Source organism: Lissotriton vulgaris, chromosome 1_2 (genome assembly GCF_964263255.1).
Source record: "Lissotriton vulgaris chromosome 1_2, aLisVul1.2, whole genome shotgun sequence".
Lineage (NCBI taxonomy): Eukaryota > Metazoa > Chordata > Amphibia > Caudata > Salamandridae > Lissotriton > Lissotriton vulgaris.
In genome coordinates this window covers 78,339,052-78,366,413 of record NC_141686.1, presented here as the reverse complement: position 1 = coordinate 78,366,413, position 27,362 = coordinate 78,339,052, and the positions used below count along the sequence as shown (strand labels likewise).

The 27,362-nt window shown below is 47.4% G+C and overlaps 1 protein-coding gene across 1 annotated transcript in view; it reads right to left on the bottom strand.

Moving 5' to 3' along the window:
* The window catches only part of B4GALNT3 (beta-1,4-N-acetyl-galactosaminyltransferase 3), a 919,815-nt gene that overhangs the window by 181,891 nt on the left and 710,562 nt on the right, over positions 1-27,362 (bottom strand). The window contains exons 7-10 of the mRNA XM_086952836.1: positions 26,529-26,596; positions 24,175-24,253; positions 20,763-20,829; positions 11,434-11,577 (exon numbers count right to left, since the gene is read on the bottom strand). Coding sequence (XP_086808962.1) covers positions 11,434-11,577; positions 20,763-20,829; positions 24,175-24,253; positions 26,529-26,596 — 358 coding nt within the window. The remainder of the gene's footprint in view (positions 1-11,433; positions 11,578-20,762; positions 20,830-24,174; positions 24,254-26,528; positions 26,597-27,362) is intronic.

Sequence of the window (27,362 nt, the reverse complement as noted above, 5' to 3'; positions counted from 1 at the left end):
CTTAGCCGAGGATCTTGCGGGTGTGCCAGTAAGCAGGCGGGCTGCGGCGTTTTGGACTTTCTGCAAGGTGTTGAGGGTGGCTTCAGGAGCTCCCAGGTAGATTGCGTTGCAGTAGTCCAGTCTCGCCAGGATGAGGCCCTGAATCAGGAGTTTCTTGGCGTTCGCAGGGAGCAAGGGGAAGATCTTTCTACAGGCTCTGAGTAGTCTGAAGCATGTTCCTGCAGTCTTTTTTGCCTGTGTTCTGAAGCTCAGGTCTTTTTTGATCCAAACGCCTAGGCTTTTGACCTCTTCCTTGGGAGCGGGGGGATCACCCAAGCAGTTGGGCCAGAGGTGAGGCGGCAAGGAGGGCCCTTTGTGGCCAAGCATCAGTATCTCGGTCTTTGAGCCGTTTAGCTTTAGTGAGGAGAGGTTCATCCAGCGGTGGACTTCGGTGAGGCAACTGTGAAGGTCAGAGGGGGAGTGATGGGGGTGTGAGAGGGTTACCACCAGCTGGGTGTCGTCGGCGTAGTTGATGATTGATACGCCGAACGGACTGACCAATTTCTCCAGTGGGGCCATGTATACGTTGAATAACGTAGGGCTCAAGGATGAGCCCTGCGGTACTCCACAGCGGAGGGGGATAACGGGTGAGTGGCTATCGTTCTCCAAGACTTAGAAGGAACGGCCTGCTAGAAAGGATTTTAGCCACTTCCGGGCCGTACCCCTTACTCCGATTTCTCCCAGTCGTTGGATTAAGGTGAGATGGTCCACAGTGTCGAAGGCCGCACTGAGGTCCAGGAGGATCACTGCCACTGATCCTCCCGTGTCCAGAATGCTTCTGGCCTTCTCCACTGCTGCCAGGAGGGCGATGTCGGTGCCCTGGCCTGGACGGAACCCTGTCTGGGAGACCCCTAGTAGGTTGTTGCTCTCCAGGAATAGTGACAGTTGTTTGTTCACTAACTTTTCCGTGATCTTACTATTTCCTGGGAGAAGGGAGATGGGTCTGTAATTGGAGAGGTCCTGTGGTCCAAAGAGGGTTTTTTTAGTAGGCCTTTGACCGCTGCCACTTTCCAGCTGGGGGGAACTAAGCCCTGCGAGAGGGAGGAGTTGATCAGTGCCGTGAGGGGGGGAATGATGGTGCTGGTCACTTTTTTCAGGAAGCGGAGGGGTGCGGGGTCGAGGGGGGACCCACTTTTGATTGAGGCCAGTGTTGCCACAACCTCTTCCGTGGTGACTGGACCAAAGGCGTCCAGGGAAGGTGAGGGGCTGGTAGGATCCCAATCCGTGTGACCCGGTTGACCCGGTTCGGAGGGGGGAATGGCCACGAGAATTTTTTGTATTTTCTTGTCAAAGAAGGTAGCAAGATTAGTACATTTGCTTTCCGCTTCTTTGGGGTCGAGTGGTTTGAGAGGGAGGTCAGGGGGGTGAAGGAGTTCTTTAAGAACGGCAAAGGTTTTGTGGGCCGAGCATGCAGCGTTTTTGATTCTGCTCTCGTAGAATGAGATTTTGGTGTTACGTAGCTCCTTTTTGTAGGCATTTACGGAGGTACGGGATGTGTCTTTTTTCTCTGCTGTTTTGTCCTTCCTCCAAAGGCGTTCGTTCCTCTTGCAAGCCTTCCGCAGAGGGTTGAGTTCGGGGGTGTACCAGGGGGATGGGTTGACTCTCTTGGTGCGTTTCAGAGAGCTGGTTTTTGGTTTGCCAATTTCTTCTTCAGAGTAGGTGCCAAAGGATAACCATGTAGCATTGTTTTTAGGTTCAGTGGGTGCTATGCAGTGGGGCTTGGAATAGAGGCTTGCGTCAATGAGGAGATCACTCTTTATGTTGTCAGTTTTTTGGGTAAAGAATGCGGACAAGTCTTCACAGGAAGGTGCTTCGCGCACACTGCTGAGTGGTTGGGGTTGTTCCTTGGATTGTGTTCTGATAAGCTCAAACACTTTTCTCGGACGGTTTTTTGCTTGGTCGAGCTGGAGGCTGAAGAAATCTGATTTTGAGCGTTTTATTTTCCTGAAGTAGGCGTTTCTCTTTTTCTTCAGAGTTTTTAGGTGCAGTGCAGAGGGAGCTGATCTCCAGGTGCGCTCCGCCATTCGCATGGCTCGTCTATCCTCATTGAGACTCCCGTTGTACCATGGATTGGAGAATTTAGTGGGAACTCTTTTTAGCTTTATAGGTGCAGCCTCATTAATTATTGAGGTCATGGCGTTGAGATAGTGGTCAGTCAAGGGTTGAACGTCCGTAGCTCCGGTAGGTGGAAGTAGGAGATTGCAACTGTTAGGAGGCAGAGAGCTCGGGTTGAGTTTTTTCAGGTCTCTTTTCCAGACTTTGGGCTTGGAGGATTGAACCGGGTTAAATTTAACTTTTTCATTGATGAAGAATGTGATAATATGATGATCTGACCAGTCACAGTGTTCGATGGACTCGAGTTGGATAGAGTCCTCTTTGGAGATGATAAGGTCGAGGATAGAGCCTTTCTCGTGGGTCGGGCTGTTGCATATTTGAGTGAGGTCAAGTGCATTGAGGACGTTTTTAAGACTATTTACCACCGCGTCATTGCGATCGTTCCAGTGGAGGTTGAAGTCGCCAAGGTATATTTGGGTGAGCTGCAGTCCGGAATTGGTTGAGATCATATCCATGATTTGTTGGGAAAAGAGGAGGTTGTCCCTGGGTGGGTGGTAAATGCCGTGAATAGAGCATATCGGTTTGCCCTCACTGATAATTTCGAGGCAGATGTATTCATAGGATGTTGGGGATGGTAAGGAGGTGGAGTTAACTTTCAGAACAGAGAGGTTGTTCCTGTAGATGCATGCGATTCCACCACCTGTTTTGCCGGACCTGTCAAGTCTAATGATGTGGTAGTTGGGAGGAACCAGAATATCCATTATGGGTGCGGAAGATTCAGTTAGCCAGGTTTCAGTCAAGATGATTAGGTCAAGGTCCAGTGTTAGGATGAGATCAGCGATGGCGGCTGAGTGTTTCGATGCCGATCTACAGTTGAGGAGAGTGCATTTGAGACAGGGTGTGTTGAGGGTGGTAGGGGGTTCTAGAGAGAGAGGGATTTTTCTAAGGTTATTAGGGATGGAGATTCTGCTGTTTAGTGTGGGGGGTCTAAGGGGATTTGAGTGTATCGTGGGAATGGTGAGGTGGATGTGTGTTTTTGGGGAGCTGGGTCGTAGGAGTGGAGGAGGGTGAGTGTGTCGAGGTCCGAGAGAGGGTTGCAGGGGCGACGAGGGCGGTTTTTGCGATTGCGAACAGGGATTGAAGTCCAGTGGGGGGGGAGTGTTGAGTGAGAGAGTCAACCGGAAGGGTGGGGGGCCTGTTGGGAGGGGAGGTGGAGGTGGGTGAGGGGTGTCTGGGGTGTGTGGAGAGTAGTTCTTTGATGATGTGCATGTCTTCTTTGACCTGGATGAGGGTGGCCATAATCTTGTCCAGCGTGGGGTGGGTGTTGGAGGTGGGAATGGAAATCAGGGGTGAATGACTGACCGGGGAGTTAGCGTGCAGGTGGGGGAGTGAGCTAGTGTTCGTGCAGGGCTCTGTTGTGTCAGTGTACGGGCTGGTATTAGGGGGGAGAGAGGGTTTAAGCGGGAGGGGTGTGGATGAGGTAGGGAGGAGGATGGTGGTATGAGTGAGGGCATAGGAGGTAGACGGAGAGGGCAAGGTGGAGGATTGGTGTATGTTAGTGGTGGTGGGAGTGCAGGACGGGGGATAATGGGGGCTGAGAGTGGGGGGAAATGGGATTGGAGATGGTCCTGTTGTGAGGCGGGGGAGTTAAATTAAGAGAGGAGGTGCGTTCTGCGTAGTTAGTTAGAGGGCAGTGGGGACTGAGAATGGGGGGGATAAAGGGTGGAATTTGTCGTTGTGCGTGTCGTTCTGGTGCTGAACTAGGTAAGATGTCTTGTAGGTGGGAGCTGTGATGTCAGAGGTGCGAGGAGTGGTAATGGTATGCGTGGAGGTCCGAGGGTTGGTAGGAGGGGTGGGGGTGCAAATGGTGTATGAGGGGGAGGATCTGTGTCTGTGTTTGAGGAGTGTGGGGTGGGGGTGCGAATGGTGTATGAGGGGGAGAGATCTGTGTCTGTGTTTGAGGAGTGTGTGGTAGCTACCTGGTGCTGAACTAGGATAGAAGGGTTGTGGGTGGGAGCTGAGAAGTCAGGGGTGGTAGGTCTGTCCCTGAATGAGGAGTGTGAGGTAGCTGCATGGTGCTGCACTAGGTTAGAAGGGTTGTGGGTGGGAGCTGTGACGTCAGGGGTGCTAGGACTAGAGGTGATGTGGGTGAAGGTCCGCGGATTGGAGAGGTTCTCTTTGAAAGTGGGGAACAGGTTGTCTAATAGTTCCAAGTTCCTGTCTGTGGATTGAATTAGGACAATCCCGTTATTGTAGATAGTAATGGTGGCTCTGCCTGGGAAGAGTTGGGAGGGTGTGATGTAGAGTGTTAGCCCATGAGCGGATTTCCTGGTGGTGGAAACGGTGAGTAAGGTGCGGAATGCTTTTCTCCATTGAGCTCTGCGTATGGTGTGGAAGAAGAAATCGGTGTTCAAGGATCCATTGACAGGGGAGGAGTAGGTGTCAGCAAAGGGGGTTTCAGGGTGGGACCTCAGGAAGTTGTGTTTAAAGCGTTTAACTGCTTTCTTGGGGAGTACGGGTGGGTAGTTGATTTTATATGTGTGCTTACCGACGGGATCCATGTTGGGATGGCGGTATAGGTAGGTGCGGGAGGGCGAACAATAATGATATACAGGAATAAGAATGCAAATGCAACCATTGGGTATCTGGATCAACAGTGACACTAGTGAGCCACTACAATATATGAGGTAGCGATCGGTGCGTTACATGAGAGAAAGTGAAATGTGCAGGTTACAAGGTGTACACCATACCAGTAGAAGTATAATACTGTTGTTGTACGGGACCACACTACAAATGCAAAAGTGGGTGCAGGTTACAAAAATATACAAAATACAAATAGGAGTATAATACTGAGTATAATACTGCTGTTATACGGGAACAAAAATAAAAAGTGCAGACAGTAAGTTACATGGATCAAAAGTGAGACTAGTGGGCAACCAAAGTATATGAGGTAGCAATCGGTGTATTACAAGAGAAAAAGTGAAATGGGTGCAGGTTACACAAATGTACAAAATACAAGTAGAAGTATGATATTGCACTGTAAAACAGACAATCTATCACAAGAAGGAGAAACGTGAAGTGAGTGCAGGATACAAAAATGTACAAAATACAAGTAGACGTATAATACTGCACTAAAAGGCAGACACTCTATCACCGGAAGGTGTAGATACATAGCTATGTAGGGTGCGCCGTAGTTGAGATTAGTCTTAAATGACAAGTTCTTTAGGTATGCTCACTTAATGATAGTGACTAGTCCAATATGGCCGCCAAGGGGAGAGACTAGTCTAAGATGGCCACCAAATAGTGTGGATAAAGACTTTAGTCCTCTGTTAGTTGTTGTTGCTTTGAGAGCAGGGAAGGGCAGTTTCACTTTCTATTCGAGCAAGCCCAGATTCTAACTTGCTGGGCGGGAGTCTTATCTCTATTTTGGTGATCTCATATGGAGTTGTAGAGGAGCCTCGTGGGCATCTGGAGGTACAGGAGGGGATTTATTGCTTCAGTTTATGACCCCAGCCATTTTGAACAAAGGAGGTTTAGAATGCGTGCAAGCGATTGGGGTGAAGTAAATACCTTTATGAGATTTCTGCTCAGTAGTTATGCTGATGTTGACAGCAGAGTTTTGCAGGTTTCAAAGGTCTAGCCGGAGTGTGCACAGCTGCGGTGTGTATCGATTTCTTGCACGTGGAAACCTATGTTTGCAGGTCTGCTCCCAGGGTCTCAGTAGTAGCAGGGGGTGAGTGAGTTGGCAGGTTCACGCCGTCAGGGTCTGAGGCTTCTCGCGGCAGCAGGCAGCAGCGGGCTGATTCTCAACGAGTTGATGCGGGTTGTAGCAGCGGGCGGCCATGAGCCATGCTGAGGGCAAACATCCTCGCTGGTGCCCGTGCGACGGCCATAGCTACTCTACTGCAGCCCCTCCCGCCTCGATAGGCGATGTCGAGTGTTTCCCCGTTTGCCTCGGGGCTTCACTTCGTCGCATCACTCCTGATCGGATCAGTTATAACAGCGTGCCGGGTGTCTCCGATGGCCAGAAGCCGATCTTTCGCCAGGAGCGTTGCTAAAATCACGGCGTGAACCAGGCAATCAAGAATCCGTATCAGCCAATGACCAGGGGCAGCCCAAGGTCCGGGCAGGGAGGGGGGGAGCCTCGGTCCTCACCTGCGACGGTCCGGCTCCCGTCAGCGCCACTGCGAACAGGGAACCCTAGAAAGCTCCAGTCAGCGCACCCTGTGGGCTCCAGGCAGCCAAGAGTCCAACCCAGGTTCCGCCTATGGTCAGGGGCAGCCCGGTGTCCGGAGGAGACGGGGGCGACTCGGTCCTCTCCCACGATGAACACAGTCTCCGGGGTGATGAGAGGCTCCAGACAGCGCCACAGTGGGCTCCAAGGCAGCCAAGCGTCCGCCCAGGCTCCTCCGATGGCCAGGTGCAGCCCGGTGTCCGGAGAAGGCGGAGGCGAATCGTTCCTTTCTCGCGCCGAGGTTGTTGTTAAGAAGTTCCAGTTACTTGTGTTTACGATTCCAGTTACTTGAGGTTACTTGTGGTAGCTACTTTGCACGGAAGCTGGATGCTAACAGGGATTAAATCCAGAAGTGGAATCCCAAGCACTCGGATCTCTAACCAGGAGCTCCTACCCGGCGGCCATCTTTGTTTCATTGTTTCATTGAAGTTGGTCTGACATATGCTGTCCACTATTCTAGTGAGCACCTTGCACTAGTCCAAACTACCCTTATTGATGGTAAGTTAAAGACAACCTTAGTAGAAAGCTATCCTAGTGGTAGCTGTGGAGAGCAACCTTCAGGCTAAGTCTTGAAGGAATGTAAAGCAGCTTGTTTAACCAGTCTATAATCTAGTGAATGACCAAATGAAAGGAGAACCACACCAGGTATATATATAACATATGTGTATTTATTCTAAACGCATCCCTCTAGTCTCTTTAGGAGGCTAGAGGCAAAAGTACATTCAGTAAACTTTATTAGCACACAGTAAATCAGCACAATATACGTTGAGCCCTAGGGGCGTACCAAACCATATATTAAGAAAGTGGTATAAGAACCACGACTGACATAGATACAAGGCCTAGGGCTTTTAGAACAGCTGGTGCCACCAGGAACCACCCAAGGTAGTAAACACAGGGGAGTCACGGGGATGCGTGCGTGTCTAAGCACAACTGCAAATCACCATTAACTTCTAGGGGGAAAGTCGCGGTTGGAAATTCAAAGATAAAGGACACTTAGAAGAGGACTTGGAGCAAACCCCTTTAGAACTAGGAGGTTCTAGAGTCAACGCCCACGGGAGCACCAGAGTACTCGAGTTACCTCACACAGGGAAGCCATGTGCATATGTGTCTTTTCGTGTCTGGTTTCGTCGTCGTATTCAATGGTGATCTGCTGCAAAGTGCTGCTGACGTCCAAGTGAAAGGTGTCCGGGTGGATCAAAGCCTGATCAAGGACGAGAAGAACCTGAAAGCAGAGGGGACAGAGTTTGGGTCAATTGCCAGTGACCAGGAGGGCGATGAGCGGATTCCCACCGATGTTGGGAGCTTGCAGGTGAAGAAGTTTGAAGCTTGACTCTTCAGCCACGAGGACCAGGAGGCACCAACAATGATCAGGTTCTGGATTCGAGCTGTCCCACAAAGGATGTTGAGGGCTGCAGTGTTGGTTTCCAGATTGGACCCAACAAGCCTTGGCAACAGCAACCCAGACAAAATGCAGAGATTGGCTTCGGTGCAGACCAGCAAGGTTTGTGGGGAGTCAGGACACGTCTTGAGCAACCAAGGAAGCCCAAAGGAAAGTAGAGTTGCCTTCGCGGGGACCCACCAGTCGACAGACCAGGGATCGTGAAGGGGCCTCGAGCGGAAAGGCTAGAAGAGGGCTCACGGAACACTCGTGGAGTGTAGGCCCACAATCTTTGGTGCAGAAGGGGCTCAGGGCTTGGACTACAAGTAGCCCAGTGCACAACTTTGGGAAAGCTCGGGAAGTCGATGCACTTGCAAATGTGCACGGTGTCCAGGAGTTCCGGTTCCACATCACTAGTGAGAGCTGCGGGTCTCAGCTTTGCTGGGATCTCGTGTCGGCCTCTGAGAAGTCTGGAAGTCTGTGTCCTGAGTCGCAAATACTTTCGGCGTCTGACGGGAGCTTTGGAAATGCAGACCGGCAAGACGCTTCTTTGGTGCCTGTTTGAACAGGGGAGTCACTCCTTGACCCCAAGGGAGATTCTTCCGTCTTCTAGTCATGTAAAATGTCGAAGTTCCAGGATATATGTTGCAGAGTTTCGTCCAGGTGTAATCTAAAGTCCTAAGGATTGGGGTCCCGTACTTATACTAAGAAAAGGGGTTGGGCATACTCTCGGGACCCATCTATGGGAGGGTCAGGAAAGAGGGGTGGTTACACCCATGTCCTTTGTCCAGTTTCACGCCAGAACAGGGGCTGAGAGCCCCTGCAACTGGTTTGCACTGGGGTATGCACAGGGACACTAAATGAGCCCCCAGCACTGTCTGAAAAGCATTCTCTGAATGCACCCAACCGGCCCCAATACACTAAAGCCTGTCTGGGAGGTGGTTACATCACCCTGTGACAGGAAACCTATTGTCCAGGCCTATTGTTTCGTCCAGCAGCAGGAGGTCAGACCTGTGTCTGTTGCATCCATTTTGTGATGCCAGGGCTCGTTTAAACTATTACCGGGCAGACCAGTGTGTACATGTCTTCTCCCTCTAGAAGGGTGGAATTCTACCCCCGCCGCCAGGACTGGCGGGGGGATAGGATTCCAAAGTGTTTGACACCAAACACGACATGTTTCCATGCAGCCATTCCAAAGTAAGAATTTACTGTGAGGTTATAATGCACTTAAGAGTATATGGTCTGGCTGCATCACAGAACAGCTTCAGAGAACAGAATCCGAAAGCTGCAGAGGGGTCCTGCTCATACATGGGCACCCTCTCACACAAATCCAAGCACTCTGCCTTCAGGATTGATAAGGCCTGCCATAGGAGTGACTGATAGGTTTATATGTGTCAGTGATTTACAGGTAGATATAGGTAACCTATATCTCAGTAAGGGGTGCATGCACCACCTTACCCAGGCTGCAGTAGCAGACCTGTGGTGCCATTTCGGAAGGTTAGCCAGGGGTGGCATAATACATGCTTCAGCCCCTGGTAGGCATCTGGGGTACCTATGTCCTTAGTAGCTAAGGTACCATATACTAGGGACTCACAAGGGTAACGCAGTAACCAATCTGGAGTGTACCTAAAGTACATGCAATCATTTTAGAGTGGAAGAAGCTGGGCTGGGGTTCTGAATAGCAGGGCCCCAGCGAGACTAAAGTCGAAAAACAGTGAAACACCAGCAAAAAGTGGGGGTAACCATAGTACGCAGACCCTACTCTCCTACACAATGTATGTAGGATCCGCTAAACTTTTGGGTGAATCCTACATATTCCTTATTTGCGAATCGCAAATTGATATTTGTAAATAAGGAATACCTTCCCATTAATTCCTATGGGCTACGATCCCCATAGGAATGAATGGGAAGACATTCTCAATTTGTGATTAGCGATTAGAGAATCGCAAATTGAGAATGCAATTTCAAGGTTGCAAGGGTGCCAAAAGGACACCCTGTTGCACCACTGAAATGTGCATGTATGCAAATGTAGCGCACATACATGTCCTAAGAGCATGTATGTGTCCCACATGGCACCTTGAAAAAAATATGGGTACAAAGAGAGGAGGACCGGGCTATTACTACTTAAAGTTAAGTAGAAGGTCCAGCGACAGCTACTGCCCACAAGATCAAGTTATTACAAAAAATGCTGAGCTGTTCTTAAAAAGGAGATATATGCATCAAGAGATGTGGAGGATGTTGGAAGGGTAAAGAGGAATTACCCCTGGGTATCCATTTTGTTGGATTTAATGCCCTCACATACCTTTGCAGGTGTCATGCTTCATCATTTGGGCTTGCTCCTCATTGGGTCGGCAGTGCAATACCCAACGGGCAACACCTCAAAGAGGGGCTCTTTGGCCGAGATCTTTTTCCAACAGCCGTATAGATGAAGTGCTGGTGTGGGGCCAGTAAGGACTGTAGACGTATTGAGGGTGTTTAAAATAAAGCAAGGGGTACCAAGGAATGATTTATTTTGGCGGTCCACTGATTTAATTAAAAATAATTTCTAGAGGGCGAGTCAGGAATATTATGATTCCAGGGACCTTACAGAGAGTGCTAATGTCTGGTCAACATGTTTCTTGCTTGTGTTTATTAACGAGAGATTCGTCAGGACCTATAGAACTATTTAGCAGGTATCTACTGAGTAACTGTCTACAGTGAGTCACTAATGTGTTAAAATTGTACACTAGTGGGGATAAAACTATTCACAACTGGGAAAAACGGGGGGAGACAGGTGTTGTACCTATGTTACCCTTCTTCCATGTGTTTGTCTGTGTTAAGCTGTCATTACCTAAAAAGTATAATGTTCAGTTAGAAACAGTATCCAGCAGGTAAAGCTTCAGGTAAGGTCTTCCACCGCAAGGTTGGGAGTTCCTGAGCTGCTCTTCTCACGCCTACCCCTCGCCGCTGGATCCAGCGGCGAGGGGTAGGTGTGGTACGTTTTAATCTACAGGGGATCGGGTCAAATACTAGCATGCCAATTCAGTCAGTATCATTCAGGGGTTGATCTGTTAATTGACATCAAATTAAGCAACATTTACTGCTCATACAGCATTATCAAGCTGAAAGAGTGGTATTTCAGTACATTGGAAACATTTGTCTCTGTTTATCTTACATGTGAAGCCCTGATGTCATCTTTAATTTGTTGCTTTCATTGTAAGTTCCCACAGTATTACAATGCATATCCTTTCTCGTGCACTGGAGCGAGACCGGCCATCCTCTATAGGCTGAGCCGTGCTACCCGACCCGCATAACTGTTTGCACTGTGATACAACCCAACTGCAAAATGTTACAATACCATACACTACAAGCTCTTGAAAACAAGGCAGGTGGAGGATTATATTTTTGCAAAACACTCATTTGAGGACATGAGAAAATGGAGAACTCTGTATTTGCCATTATAGTAATAGACATTTCGATTTAATCTTTATTGCCAATGCCTAAAAATACCTTGTGTCTAGAATGGTTTACAATAATTGATAAACATTACTCTTAAAAACAGTAGCCATAACAATTCCACCTTCTGTATCTCAAAAGGCAAAACGTCCAGTAGGAACATAAAAGTGAAAAAAAAGATTCCTGCATTTTTTGGTACCTAAGGAAGTTGAAATGCTCATTTATTGGTACGTTCATTGTTCATAGTGAGTGACTGAGCTCTGCAGTAGACATCCATGCAGGCCATTCTTACCATTGTGGAACGTATCACGAGGGTCCGGTCTGAGCATATCCGCAAGGTAGCTCTGGTCTCCAGAGGGGTCGCCAGAATTACCCTGATAGCTGGCTAATGTCTGTGGGATGTGGTCAACTTCATTCATGCTCAAACCGGTTTCATCTGAAGAAAAGAAAGAGATAGTCAGGTTCTGTGGGATCACGCCCATGGCAGGCTACAACAGGATCATCAGTAAATTCATATATTTCCCTTTTACAAAATCACAGATCGCACAAAATATTGAATCTATTCTGATTTGTCCTAGTGAAAGGACACTAATGAGGCATTCATATTTCTGATATTGTTTGGTTTCATTTTGAAGCATTGTATATTGCATATTTAGTTCAAAAGAAACGCTTAACAGCTCTGTACAAACCGGGATTTAAAAACTAGGGGAAAATAAAATGATCATACCAAAACTCCTGATAACATTCCTGCTTGAATCTGTAACATCAGTACCTCCAGCCCTTCTCTATGGAAATGTACAAAGACTGAAGCTGCCAGGTAGTTTATTGCCTTCGCACTATTATATCAGCTTTTCCTTCTCAAACACACTTTATCATATCTAAAGACTCCTCCTTTATTTAAATATGTTGCCTACTGTTATTTGGAATAAAATATGTATTTCCTACAGGAGCCTAAAGGCATTTAACAATGCAATTTCGGAGGAGGAGCTACGCGTCGAGCAAGATGGCCGCCTAGGACCTCGGCTCCGCGTTGCTAGCCCTCCAGCACTATAATCCTTCCTAAAGTCCATCCTGGCATTGGACCACACCACTCGACAGGCGAAGTGGCGCTGAACCCCTGACGGTGACTCTGGCCCCGCTACGACATCGGGGGCCAGAGATGCGCCGCCTGATGTTTGCGGCCTGAAGGACGGCTCGAGACCGGGGGCTCGCGTGGACCCAGAGGCCGCTGCCAAGTGGGTAAACATCGGAGCCGGGAACCGGAAGTCGCCGGTCTGGCCCGTTGGATGAAGTCGTCGGTGGGCCACCATATCCTGATCGGAGAAGGCGGTGTGACGCTGCATCGATAGCAGAGGCGCAGCCGCATACGGGCAGCGGGGACTTGTTTATATCCCCGGCTGCTTCAGTTGTTAACCCCCTGGGCAGCGCCGGAGCCGTCCTGCCTCGGCAAGACAACGGAATAGGTGTTAAGGGGCCACCGGGACATCGTGGGACCTCTCTGGCTCTGGGCCCCTCCCTCGCCCTCCCTGCTTGAGTGCTCTCGTTCTGGCCTGGGGTGGCTGGCGCATGTGGTGCCCGGGGGTGGCAAGGTTGTCATCAACAAGGCTTTGAAGGGTGAACATAAGCCCCTGCAGAAAAACCAACGCAGAGGAGCCTTTGTGTATAGGGATGGTGATGGGGGCGCATGGGACTGAGGTCAATATTGCAGCGTCAGCGGTCATGGCGCCTGGGACTTTGTGAGCACTGTTGCGCCATCTGCTAGCGGACTATCCTGCTGTGGGCCACAGGGTGGCTGCCCCATCCCTGGGAGAGGCAAGAGTTGTGTACCCTTCATAAAGTCATTTGGGGACAGGATGGGGTGGTCATCCTGCTGTGCGCCGCCTGGACTGCCCGCCTATTGAATTGCTGCCACTGCCCTGTTGCATACTACCACTGCAGCCACTCTGAGAGGCCGGCACACCCGTGTGGGAGAGACCTCCGATGCAAAGACCCTCCGGAGCGCTGAGGTGTGTCCCGAGTGCCCTGGGTTTCTCGGCCTTTGGGAGGAGAGACTGACCTGTGGCCTCTGCGTCGCTGCTCTGTGACCGCACGCCGTCGATCCGCTGGGGCATCCACCTCTTTTGTCCGTCCCGATCGGCGACACTGCGTAGTAGAGGGGAGGAAGATCTACGAGCGTGGTTGGCTCTGTCCCGGGTCCCACGCGTTCACACTGAGCCCGAGATTCAGCAGCGTTTCCGACGGTGGCCAGGCCGAATGCTGGGAAGCAGCTTCCCAGATCCTTCAGAGGGACTAAATAGGTTCAGTCCAACAAGCTGGACCATTACACAATGCCCAAGGGCTCACCTGTGGAACTGAAGCGGGCCCAGACGGCGGGTGATGAAGCCTCGGGACTGCCGGCGGAACTGACACTGCTGGACGTGATGGCAGGCATTGAGGGTGTCCAGTCCTCACTGGGCCAGAAAATTGAATCTTTGGACAGCAAACTGGACACAGTCACGATAGAAGTCAACCTCATCCGGGCGGATCTCACAAAGGCGAGCGAAAAGGTGAACTCTTTAGACATCAAGACTGCCAGTCTGACGGACGACGTGGTGCTGCTTCAGCAGGAGGTGCATGATCTTAAGGCCTCCCAGGCCCTGACTGTCAAAAAGCTCGATGATTTAGAAGGGAGAGCCCAACGAATAACATTTGCATACTTGGGATTCCGGAGAAAGCTAAAAACCCTGCCCTGGACCTGTTCATCGAAGACATCATCCTGAACCATCTCAAGCCCAAGGGATTGGGTAACTTTTTCACAATCGAGCGGGCACACAGGGTGCCCGGAGGCCGGCCTAGCTCTGGGGTGCCGCCTCCCCGATGATCGCAAGGGTTTTGAATTTCAGAGATAGAGACGTTATACTGCAGGCAGCGCGCTCGGGGGGCCCCTCCAGTATGAGAATGCCACCCTCTCCTTTTTTCCTGACTTCACCCAACTTGTCCAGAAACAGCGCCAAAGTTTCCTGGCTGTGAAGAAGAAACTTAGAGACAAGGGCCTAAGGTATGCAATGATGTTTCCGGCCCGCTTGAGAGTGGAGGATGGGGGAAGGGGCTGGGTTTTTGATAACCCAGATGTCATATCAGACTGGATTGATAGCCGTCCTCCAACCGACTCAGTGGGACAACTTCGAGATGGAGAGTGCGAACAATAGGAGCGGGAGTGAGGGTGGCGGATGAAACTGTGGTTCTATTGTTGGCTGCGGGGGGTGGGGCCGGACCCACTGAGGTTACTTATCCTTTCGGAACAGTGACAATGAGTGGGGTGTGGATAAACCAGACTTCTGGGATTTATGTTCTATGTGGAGCTGGGGCGTGTGAGGGATATCGATTCTCCTCCTCGTTACTACATTTAGTTAGTGTGTAGAGTTAGGGTTTGGGGCAACAGGCACACTGCCAGTTGGGGATGGGCACACGCCATGAGCAGGGGTGCAGGGAGGAGGGGTCCAGGGGTGGCAAGGCTACGGGTTTCGGGGTCACGTTGTTGGTGGGTTTGTTTGGTTTGAGTATATCATTTACACCTTCAGGTGGTTTTCTTTTCGTATCAGGTGACAGAGCTATGATTGTATTTCATCCATACCGTTTCAATGCCAAGTGTTAGACAGGGATTGGGGATGGCTGTGCTGAGTTGGAATGTGAACGGCCTCGGAGATAAACTTAAGAGGGGAATGATTAACCAGTCAATTAGAAGGCACTCCTCAGATGTTGTACAGCTTCAGGAGACTCATCTTATAGGCAACCGATGCATGGCCCTACACAGAGGTGGTTACAAGTTGGTCGCACATGCTGGGTTCACCTCGGGATCTAGGGGAGTCGGCATTTTCGTAAGGAGCTCCTTCCCCCTTTGCATTCAGGCCACATGGTCGGACCTGCGAGGCCGCTGCATCGGGATATCGGGACAGTGGGAGGGGAAGGTAGTTACTTTTATGTCCATTTATGTCCCGCCTGGTCTTCAAGCAGAAACCTTCTGTGACCTGGGCAGAATTTTCCTCACTTTGACGCTGGGTATCCTAGTGATGGGAGGGGACTTCAACGCAGTACTGGATGAGGACCTAGACAAACACCCAGCTCGAACACTGAGGCAGTCGCAGAGATGGCTCCCAGACTTCTTAGAAATTACAGGACTTGTTGACGGGTGGAGGATAAGAAGCCCAAGGGAGATAAATTACACCATTGTGTCTGCCGCGCTCCACAGCCTGACCAGAATAGATTACATACTGTTACCAGCAGCTCAAGCTGCCATGGTGCGGGTGGTACGAAACCTGGGAAGAGGAGTCTCCGATCACTCCCCGATTTGGCTCCAGGTGGAGACAGGCCTGCAGATGTAGGAAGAGTTGCCCCAATTAGTGCATGGCTTTTGAAAGATCCAGCCACCAAGAAGGAAATTACTAAAATCACGAACAGTATTTCCAAGAAAATAGTGGTACAGTTGACTCGGCACAGACACTGTGGGAAGCATTTAAAACTGTTATTCGTGGGGAGGTAGTGTCCCTGGTCGCCCGGAAAAAGAAGAAGCGACTGGCCGAAATGGATAGGGTAGAGGCGGAAGTGGTTAGGTTGTAGGAGGAGGTGTCCCGAACGAAAGCTCTAGACGATATGCACCAATTAAAGCTGTGCCAGGATGAGTATAGAAGCCTTGCTAGAGACCAGGCAAGAGCTCAAAATGATGAGACACAGAGCCGGATCTATGAACATGAAGACAAGGCCGGCAAATTAATATCGTGGCTTGAGAAGGAGAAGTTGGCGTCGCGACTAGTGCCGGAGTTACAGGGGGAAATTCCAGTATGATAAGGGATCCGCAAGCAGTGGCGGATGAATTCTCGGAATACTATAGGGGGGTTTACACCACCGCTGGGATATACTCGGAGGCAGACAACGCAGAAATGATCAAGGATATCCAGATGCCCACTATATCAGATGATAATCGGGAATACCTAGACTCACCACTCACCAACGACGAGGTGGCACAGGCCATTAGAGGGGTTCACTCCGGGAAAGTTATGGGCCCGAACGGTATCTCTATTGAACTTTATAAACTGAGTGCTAACAAATTGGCCCCTTTTGTTCAGTCCATGTTCGCAGAAAGTAAAGACTGGGGTCGGCTCCCTTACGATTAGCGGGTGGCGAATATAGTGGTCATTCATAAAGCGGGCAAGACCAGAACACTCTGCTCATCCTCACTCGCATCGGAGCGCCGGGACACCCCGTTGGGGTAGCCGTGCGCTATACAAAACACACTAAATAAATAAATATAGGCCCATCTCGTTACTAAAGACTGAACATAAAGTTCTAGCGAAGCTGCTGGCGACACAGCTTGTCAAAGTCATCACCACCCTGGTACATCCGGACCAGTCCGGCTTTATGCCACATCGAAATACTGCTCTTAACCTGAGCAGGCTAAATGGCGTATTAGGAAGGTCGCCGAAGATCCAGGAGCCAGCGGTTCTGGTGTCGCTCGATGCCACTATGGCATTTGATAGGGTCGAGTGGCCCTACGTGTTTGCAGTCTTGGGAAAGATGGGCTTTGGACCAGAGTTCATTGGTTGGGTACGTCTATTGTATGCCAACCCCCTTGCCAGGGTGGTGGTGAATAATCATAAGCCTGCTGACTTTCCCCTTGGAAGAGGCACGAGGCAGGGATGCCCCTTATCCCCGCTCCTGTTTGCCTTAGCGCTGGAGCCGCTTGCAGCATGGGTTTGGTGGGACCGATCGATCCAAGGAATACGATGGAAAATGGATTGGGAGGATAAAATGTCATTGTATGCCGATGATATCCTGCTCTATCTCACTAACCCAAGGGGCTCCCTGATATGTTTCCTGGATGTGATTGCCATATTCGGAAGATACTCTGGGTTCGCAATCTACTGGTCAAAGTCAGTGCTTCTTATCCTCAGAGGCGACCCGCCGGTGATCCCAGAAAACTGCCCGATTCGAATCGAGCCGATGGGGTTTCGATACCTCGGTATCTATGTTACACTTGACCCAAAATTACAATACACTAACAATTTGGGTCCCTCTGTGACTCGATTTAAAGAAGACGTGGCGCGTTGGCGGGCACTTCCGCTCTCCCTCCTGGGCAGGACAGTGCTCTTCAAGATGATGGCCCTTCCCCGATTTTTAAACTCGCTCCAGAACGCCAAGGACCCCGTACCAGCGTCCTATTTCAAGGAAATAGAGGCTCTCCAAAGACAGCTCCTCTGGGATGGTAGGCCCGTATAGCCTTTTCCAAGCTCACCCTCCCCTGGTATGATGGGGGCATAGGGTTGCATGACCTACGGAAATATTACTTGGCCTCCCAGTTGGCGGCGGCAATCACGTTGTATACTGGGTCCCAGTGGATCCCGGTCATGCGATGGACCGCTTGCAAGTGCCCGGGGGCAATTACACCAGTGCACTGTTGCCAGATTGGGACGGTTTCCCCTAGCGGGTCCTACGGCACATGCAGTACAGGTGTGGCACGCGGCCAATAGACACCTCAAGTGGGAGGGGAGACTAACGCTTGCCACCCTATTATAGAGCTCAGAGAGATTAAGAAGCCTTTGGAAGTCCAAGGGGTTCAACAAGTGGGAACTTATCAGGATTACACAGATCAAAGACGTCTGGGGGAAAGACACAATTCACACGTTCGATTCCCTTAAGCAGCAATATAACCTTCATGATAGGGAACACTTCTGTTATCTCCAGATCAGACACGTACTACTCACACATATCCCTGTTGGCACACTACTTCCGGATGCTTCGCCCCTTGAGGACCGGGTGTTGGATGGCCTTCTACCAGAAAAGACCATCTCCCTAATATATAAAAAACAAATTGATAATACAGAGGACCCGCTGATACTACTCAGGACAAAGTGGAGTGCAGATAGGATGGAGTTGGACGATGAAGATTGGCGGGAGGCGGTCTCCTCTCCACGAGTAGTTGCAATACAGATGAGGTCCAGATTGGTGCAGTTAAAGATTCTTCATAGGTCGTATATCACAGTGCCTCGTCTGGTCCTAATGGGTAGATCAGAGAGTGGGGAATGTCCCAAGGGGTGTGGAGAACTTGGAACTTTCCTGCATATTATGTGGCGCTGTAGGGAGATACAGGTCTATTGGGTAGAGATCCATGATAAAATACGGGATGTCCTGGGGGTAGAAATACGACTAGAGGCTCGTAGATGTATTTTAAATGTTTAGGAACCCACGGATCTGTGTGCATATAAGCAGCAGTGGGTAACATTAGCATGCATGGTTGCCACGCGCAACATCACTCAGCCGTGGGGAGCGGGACAGCCACCCCGGGTTGGGAAATGGGCAGAGGACATGGATTGGTGCATGTTCAGGGAGAGATCAGTCTACGTGTCTAGAGGTTGTCCCAAAAAGTGGGGTAGGGTCTGGGCAGACTGGAATTTCTACCGTGGTGACATTTGTACGCGGCCGACATGTCTGGAAGAAGAAGAGGCGCAGGAGTCCCTATGATCCCTTGATCAACATCCTGTATGTATTGTTTGAAGTATGGATCTGTATAACGGACAATTGTGTAACTGGTCAATGTCACCTGATGCCTTTCATTTGTAAACTGTTATTAAAAAGATTTATTAAAAAAATGCAATTTCTTCTTGAAGATGGTTTCTCATTATAAAGATCCTTTTAATACTCTATAACAGGCCATGAATGCTCTACAAACCAAGTGTTTTATGAGCCGAATTTAATTCTGTTTTGAAGACATTACATATCCATGTACACTCCTCCTGATATTTGATGGTCCCCTCCCCCATTTTTAACACTTCCAGACAGAGGATTGGTCAATGTCATGGGTACAGTCTCCTTGGCAGCCAGTTAAATTCTGGTTGATCAAATCAGAGTCATATCAGTCAATAAAAGATTACGACACAGCTGGGCAACTGGAACACCTGTTAGGGCAGCACTTCCGGAGCGGGGCGATAAAGCTTCCGGTGTTACCCTTGCCAAGTGACACTCAATTACAAGTAGCTACGGCCAGGAGATCCAGTCCTGTATTATTCTGCCAGACAACTTTAAGTTTTTTTTATATCCTGGAGTAACTTCGGCTGCTATTCTTCTTTAAGACCAAACGATATGGAAATCCACCAATCACAGTTGAGTGTCTAATTCACAACAGAGGCTTAGACGGGTGTGTGATGTAGATAGCAGAAACAGGTGAAGAGCAGAGGCACTATTACCTGCATTGGTAAATTTGGAATAAGAGCGTGCTGTATTTGACAGCAGGGACAATAACTGCGTTTGTGACAAGGCTCAAGGGGTATCATTTGAGCACCTAGCTGCATACGTGAGGAGGATGTAATTTTGTATAAAGTGGGCGAGACCACCCTGGCCCACGAGCAGCGCTAATGTGCATTGTTCATTCCCCCCTTTAAGCGTAGGTTTAATAGGGAGCGCACGTTGATCTGTTAATAAATAGCCCATGACCCTGGGCGTGGCAGGCAGTTGACTGACCACCAAGCATATACACGTGTGGTCTCCTTTAATGTTCTTGTAGGCCCACCTACAACACGACAGAGGACAGGGTGCAGGTATTACATTAATGCATCCTGTAAGGCAGCCATCTTGTAATAGAGCACAGATCAGGACGCTTATCCTTCAGTTGGTCCAAAGCAGAGCATCAGGAGGCACAAGCAGAGCATGCTCCATCAGCAGCTCAGTGATAGCACTAAGTTTAAGAATATTGTATTTTAAAGATCACACTATCACATGTTACCAGGGACGAATTTGCCAGGGAAAGAAAAAAGTATGTATCTATTATAGCTATAGGGGTTTTTAAAAATACAAATAAAAAGGAACTTTTTAATGAAGCTTCTGCATTGAAGAACTATTGGTTATGAGCTCATTTGTGGCATGAAGTTTTTAAGTTGGGAAAAACCTTTTCAGCCATGTGTTAAGTGCCAATAAATTTGTGTGGAACCTCGCAGGAGGCAGACAAAGCGCTAAAGAAACTTTTGTTCAGCATTCAAACTTAACATGGGACAGATAAAAGAATGGTGGTGGAATAAAGGACAACTTCTGATTAAATAACCTTAAAACAGGTTTCAACTTTTCACTAAAATGTATAACGCGTGTAAATGTATTACATATTTATTACATGCAACTGTGCCTGTGTATGTTACCTTCTAATGCTAATGCACCATGCATTTCTCGTTTAATAAGTAGACTTCTCACATCACAAGGGCTTCCCCAAAGTGAATACATGGGGTATGTAGTGTTTTCCTCAAAACCTACGTGATTCCAAGTAAAACAACTTGACGTAGTTGCAGACTTTTATGCTTTCCCGAATGTACTCGAAAATTAACGCTTTCAAGACAATTCATGTAAAACAATGAATACATGTGACACTGTGCATAGAAAAAAACTTGCAGAGAAGACGTTTACATGAATGTTCTTTCTTGGCTGGGTTAGATTAGCAGAGAGATCATCTCTAAAAGCATGAAAGTGATAACAATGCAATGAAAAAAGATTTAGGGCAATAGCTAATTTAAACCCGCAAAGATCACAAATGGCAAATACTGGGAACTCGCCTATTCCAGATCCCTCAGATTTCCCCTTTTATCAATCCAAGCAAGTTGTACTCACTGCAGAACAGGGACAGGTACTGGGACTCTATCACTGCGAACTTCATCCCCGGCAGCACTGGTTTCCACTGGAAATTAAAAGAAATAATGATCTTTCCGCCATTTCTCCAACAACTTGGTGAGATGCACATCACACATGCTTTCAGTTTAACACCCAGTACTGCAGAGGGAAGCCAGCAGGCAGATGCTGCAGGTGATACTGGTTGTGCAGTGCCTTTTCTCATCCCCCGCTATATACACATGACTTATATTATATACCACAACATGGATGAGAAAGCAGTGTGGCCGTCAAACCTTAGGGAGGATTAGAAGTCAAAGCCCTTAATACTTTTAGCTCTGGCATAATGTCATGTGAATTACTATGTATAACTGATATCAGTGCCTCCCTCCTGCATTTAGGCACAAGCATTGCTGATGCTCAGAAGAAGATCATAACATAAATACATCAGTATAACCCCTTACCTTACTGCTCAGTGATAAACATCCTGGTTTGAAATGCTACTACTGCTTTAACATCAATGTCTCTTTGTGTATCACAACATGCACTGATATGTTTCATAATCAATTATAAATGTAATTTTTTTAGTTAATTTGAAGTATCTTTTAGCATCAATATTCTTGCTAAATTTCAGGGCTCTAGCACGCCTAGAAGCTATTTTATTTGAGGTAGTACATTTGCACATTTCCTGCATCTTGTAGTAAAGTATAGCCATCCTTTCTATATAGGCAACCAGAAGTGTGATTTTAAGAAATTAAGGAATCAGCAGAGTATGTATCATATCTTGGACTCAAGGACTTCTCGCATTTTCTCCATGAGAAGATACCACCACCTGATCATTAGGTACGTTTTGCTTGAAGTAACAACATTTCTGTCATGTGTTTGAGCTCCATAGACATCTTTTGAGGGCAAAAATGTATAAAAACCAATCAATGTTGAATGCTTCTTAGCATTACATGCTCCAAATGAGCATTTCTGGCGACAGCTCTGGTCATCTGAAATGGCAATTGTCTCTTGATCATTGTTGTGCTGCTCATTATTTTGAGATTAAACGCATGTTAATCTTTTGGCTTCCGATGTGTTTACAATACGTTCATGGAGGAAAATACTTCTTGCCCTCCGCAAGACCGATGTGACAATGTACATTATGAACTTTTACTTTGATAGCATAAGAGTGGGAAGTCACTTACCTACATCAGCAATGCAACAATTTGGCCCAACATTAGTTTGCGTTGATAGTTGGTGAAGGGTCCACGTCTTACAGCAAACCAAACTAAATTCTACCAATAACCAATTAGCCTTTGCTAATAGTAACCCCTTCCATGCCGATGACGGCCGGGAGTTGTCATGGCACACAGTGCTAGTGTGCTGATGACGGCTCCGGGCCGTCATGACCGCACCCGCGATCGGAATGAGCCGCACAGGCGCATAATCGCGGCCGCAGCCAGGGGGATAAAAAACTGGTACGCCTCATTTATGCTTCACTTGTAGCGCTGGTACCTACCTATAAATAATGAGTTAGGAGAGCTAAATTGCTGGATAATTCCCCCTCATCTAAGACTCACTTGATTTCTTAAACTATACCATAAAGTGAAGCTATATATATTGATGCCGCCACATGGGTCACTGCAACAAAGAATCTGACTGACATGTTAGGCACTGTGCTCCAATCTGGTCTTAAGTTCAATTAAAAAGATTTGGGAACTGTGACAGTCCAGAAGACCAGCAGGGGCAATCTCATTGGCTTCATAGAGAAAATGAGAGGATTTTCAAGGTGGTCAGACCACAACCACCCCAATAGCCACGTAAAAAGATCACAAAGCACTCACACAGATAAATTAGGACTTTTTGATGTGTCACACTCTTCCATTCAACCCAACATACACATTGATGATCGTAGCAGCCCTCTATCTCTCCTGAACTAGTCTTTACTCCCAATGCTTTTCCTTCTGGCCTGGGGCATTTCCGCCCCCATAAATCTTCTACAGTGTTCTGTTACATCTACCAGTTTCCAGGGACGGCAACAAAGTAGGCTAAGGACTGGGGTCATGTGAGGGGCAACCCTTCCTGAGCCACTAATGGGTCCACCAAATTAGTCAACCATAACTAAACCCATAGGAGGGGAAACATCACCTTCAGACTTTTGGATTCAGATTCTACCTCCAAGCTGACACATCCACCAGATTGGTTAGTTCTAAAGTCCTAACCTGCCATTTTAGGCCCACCAACCACATCACTGGAGTCTAACTTATCCCGGCTCTAGCGGCCCCCACAACTTCCAGCTGTAGCATTGCTGCAGGGACAGTTGAGGACCATATGAGCCTTAAGGAACCTGTCTGCCAGTTACATGGGTCAACCTATTATTGGCACTTACAAAGATCCACAAAGATCCTATCCATTCCCATGGGGAGACCCTTCACATAGTGCACCCATTTTGGAGGCCATATCAAGTAACCTATCCTCTTCCCCAGGGCACAGGGATCAGGCCAGCACAGCCGTTCTCCTGCAAGCACTGAACCAATCAGCCACCTGGAGATGCTGTCAATCACACTAGACTCAGTCCATCCACACTAGAGCTATAATACCCCTGGACACTTTCTGCAGTCATGCACAAAAATTAGCACTCGTCTACAAACCCCCATTCTCACTTATAGTGAAGAGGTCTCATACATTAGGGAACCATTCCACACTACCTCCTCACTACTCTTCATTTGCCCTGTCTTAAGACGGTCTTTCTTGACTTAAGGCAACTCTAAGATTTGAGGGCTCGATATACAATGGGTCTTTCTTGACTTAAACCTGTTTTAAGCTAGGGCAATATCATTTGTGATTCATACTATAGTCCCTGGTTTAAAACTGGCTATTATATCAGGTACACAAAACAAAAAAATCCATGCACCATAAGAAAACCCTTGTACTTGATGACCTGGAATTTCAACCAGCTGCAGATCATAAAACAGAATAAGCAGGTGAATGGATTGCCTCATTGAGTATGAAACCTGCGTGTGAAGTCCTACAGTGGAGTGGTGTGGCTCACTGGTTAGAGGCGGCAGACCCGGAAGCAGAGGACGGCCCGGGACCAGGGTTCAATTCCCGACGCGGCAGGGTCATGGACCAGGGTCAGCGGACTCGATAATTCTCGCCTCGGTGCCTACTCTAACCAGGGATCACACTCGGCAACTCTGGGCATTAGCTTGCCTCATCACCAGAACGGCCCCCCACATACGCCGGGGATGCCTGGTTTCACCCTGGAGATACCCAGCAGGGTCCATCTCACAGGGAAAGCCAGGACGGGTTCCGCAGCGGTCCACACCGCGGAGATACCCCATGTGGGGTGATTCATGCGCTTTACAAGACATCATTACATTACTTCATTACATTTACAAGTCGAAAAGGGACAGAAGATTAGACTTACAGACAATTCCACATGGTCGGTCCCCCCTTCGTTCTGCTTGTGTAGAATCTCAAAGTAGTACCGGCGGGAGGCTGATAACCTGTACAAAAACAGAAAAGAAGTACTCAGACACAAAGTAAGACAATACCCCCAGGGGCGGAGGCTTTGCGCACACAATCTATTTACGAGAAGAGTTTATAAAGTCTTGACTAGATATTTAGAAGTAATTTAAAGAGTAATGGTTGGCAATTGTACAAATATTTCGAAGAAAAACATATAAGGGAACTGTGGAAATGCAAGTGCCCCTAAACAGAAAAGTAAATTTATGTGGAACAATTTAACCAGAGAAAGAACGTCATGTTTCTTCCCATAGATTTCCAGCAATGTATGCACGTTGCTTTTTTGTAAACCTCTTGGACAGTTGTAATGGAGCTCACAAATTTCCCAGGTGTTCTATAATCAAAGTTTGCTCTGCTATATATTGTATATTGCTCATTCATTAAAAGGGAGCTCTGAAAGAGCCTGTAATATTATTATATATAAAGCAGATTCTAAGCCACTGTTTCCTCATGTACACCTAGTTTAGGGAGATCGGTAGAGAGTAAGTGTGCCATTCCTTTCAATTCAAGCTGTGGATATCAAACTTTTTTTTAAGATCGAGAGTAAAAATTAAACATTTGAACAACATTCACTACTGAGTTGAATGGATCACCCATTCCATATCATTTCTATTCTACTCTATTTAGAATCGAGACAAAACCCTTAGGAATTCAAATGTTTGAACCTTCTTGGTGTTATTTCACTGCCTGGGCACTGGTATCATGTTATATATACATTTAACCTGCCAATGACATACCAATAAGTGAATTCCCATGACCCTTTCCCTTGATGACATCACAGAAAGTAACAGCTTTTAAATGAGCTGAAAAAAATTACATAAGCTGATTGAAGCCATGAATTGAAGAAGTCAGCTGCTAATTGGATAAAATAGTTGATTTCCTGCCCAGTACCACCATGGCAATCTAGTGACAGCCACCCTTCCGTAGACAGGACCGGTGACCATCACTGTGACTTGTGGGCCTTGTGGAGGGCGGACCATTGAGGAAAGGGCTTTGGAAGGAGGAGCTAGCTGAAGCTCCACCATTAGAAACTCTGCACTTACCTCGCCTCTAAATGGGGCGCAGGGACCACGAGTTTGGTAGACGAGTAACCACATGTTTTGGGAAAACACCTCACATCTGCCAAACTAATGGTCCTTGGTTCTTTAACTAAAGGGTTACTAAAGTAACATATTCTTCCAAAAGATACCAATTTACACTTGAAGTCATAAAATTACTGGCTGTTAAGAATAGTCATGCCAGGGGTGCTTTTGCAGTAAATTAAAGATATTTCCAGAAATTACAAAACTACAATGTTTTATCGTCCTAAAACTCAAGTAGTCCAAATTTCTGCTAAAGAATTGTTTGCTTTTACAATTTCTTACAAAGACTAATTGCATAAAAGTACACCTGTCAGGGAAAGACATCACATGCAAAAAACATTCAAAAGATTCTGGTTGAATTTGCTGTTCATTCTAATTAGACCAAGTAATCCTCATCTGGGAAAGATCCTTTCAAAGGCCAAAGTAACAAATATGCACTTCTAAATTCTTTAACTTGTCCTTTTGTCATTGAGGCTTAACATTCGGTGTCTTTTTTGTTTTAGACCCCCCCTAAAGCAAAACATGAGCAGCAGCAATCTAGATCTCCTAAGAGTAGTTTTAATCTTCTTTATAATTCAACAATAACCGTAATAATGGAGAATAGAAAATCAGCACATCTGAAAATGACTGGTGTTATTTCGTGTACATCCCGACTTTTAAATTGGCGAATGCAACAATCGTTAGAAGGAGTATCTAGATCCCAGGGATTACACAGCAATGATGGCCCACTACATCTAGGAAACATTTTACCGCCAGAAGGACAATTCCGAGTCACCTTCTAATGTGCCTATAATTATCATTAGATATTTTGTTACTATCTACTGCACAATTGTCGGTATTCGTACATAGATATAGTACTCGTGCAGTATATCACTTAAGTGGGATTTGTGTGTTAGGTCTACGATGAGGCCTTTGAACACGACTCAACGTGTTCTAGTTTGCACCATTGTGTAATACATAAAAGCAGCATTTGGTGGTATTAGAAGCATTGCAACTCACCGCAGAGCCCTGGATATCTGGCTCTTAATAGTACTCGTGCAGTATATCACTTAAGTGGGATTTGTGTGTTAGGTCTACGATGAGGCCTTTGAACACGACTCAACGTGTTCTAGTTTGCACCATTGTGTAATACATAAAAGCAGCATTTGGTGGTATTAGAAGCATTGCAACTCACCGCAGAGCCCTGGATATCTGGCTCTTAAATTTGCCAAACTCCCCGGGTGCTGTCCATTCCTGCCCAGTCTGTATAAATCAAATACATGTCAATCATTCAGTCAGCTTGTGAAAGAGAAAGCAACATCAGACTCACAACTTTCTAATGAAAGCATGTATCCCATGCATTAATAATTCAACTCATTAAAACATTGAATAAGAAAAGGTAACAAATTTAGCAAAACCAAAAAACAATCAGTTGTATTTAAGCCCCAATTACAGAATTATTGATCTGAATTTCCACATTGAATTATGCAGCAAACATGAATGAGCAGCAAGAAAAGGCTGAAGAAACCAACCTGACAAGGGTTATCTAGAACCAGACACTAAGCAACTACGGAGGAAGAATTTGAGACAGCAAACATGGGGCATACATTAATAGAGCGTATTTCAGTTATGCTGATTTTCACTCTGAAGTCACTGGAAGATGATCTCTAGCCTTTGGCCTGCAATTGTATATCCCACAGCTGCGCTTGTGTTGTGAAGACTTATAATAATATGTCCTTGAAACCAAATTATATACTTTATTTTGTCCTGATGACGCCCTATACAAAACAGTGATATGGCCATCTTCTCTGTAATTTGTTGATGGTGTCTTTTGAATGTGACTCATTGCAGAGTCACATCCAAACTTTCTGCATTCACACTTCCTCTTTTTCTAAATTTGTTTTAGTTTCACTTTGTGCACACTACCACTGCTAACCAGTGCTAAAGTGCTTGTGCGATCTTTCTACTGCATGGTAAAATTGGCAGACGCCTGATTGGCACCTTTAATTTACTTAAAGGTCCTTAGTAT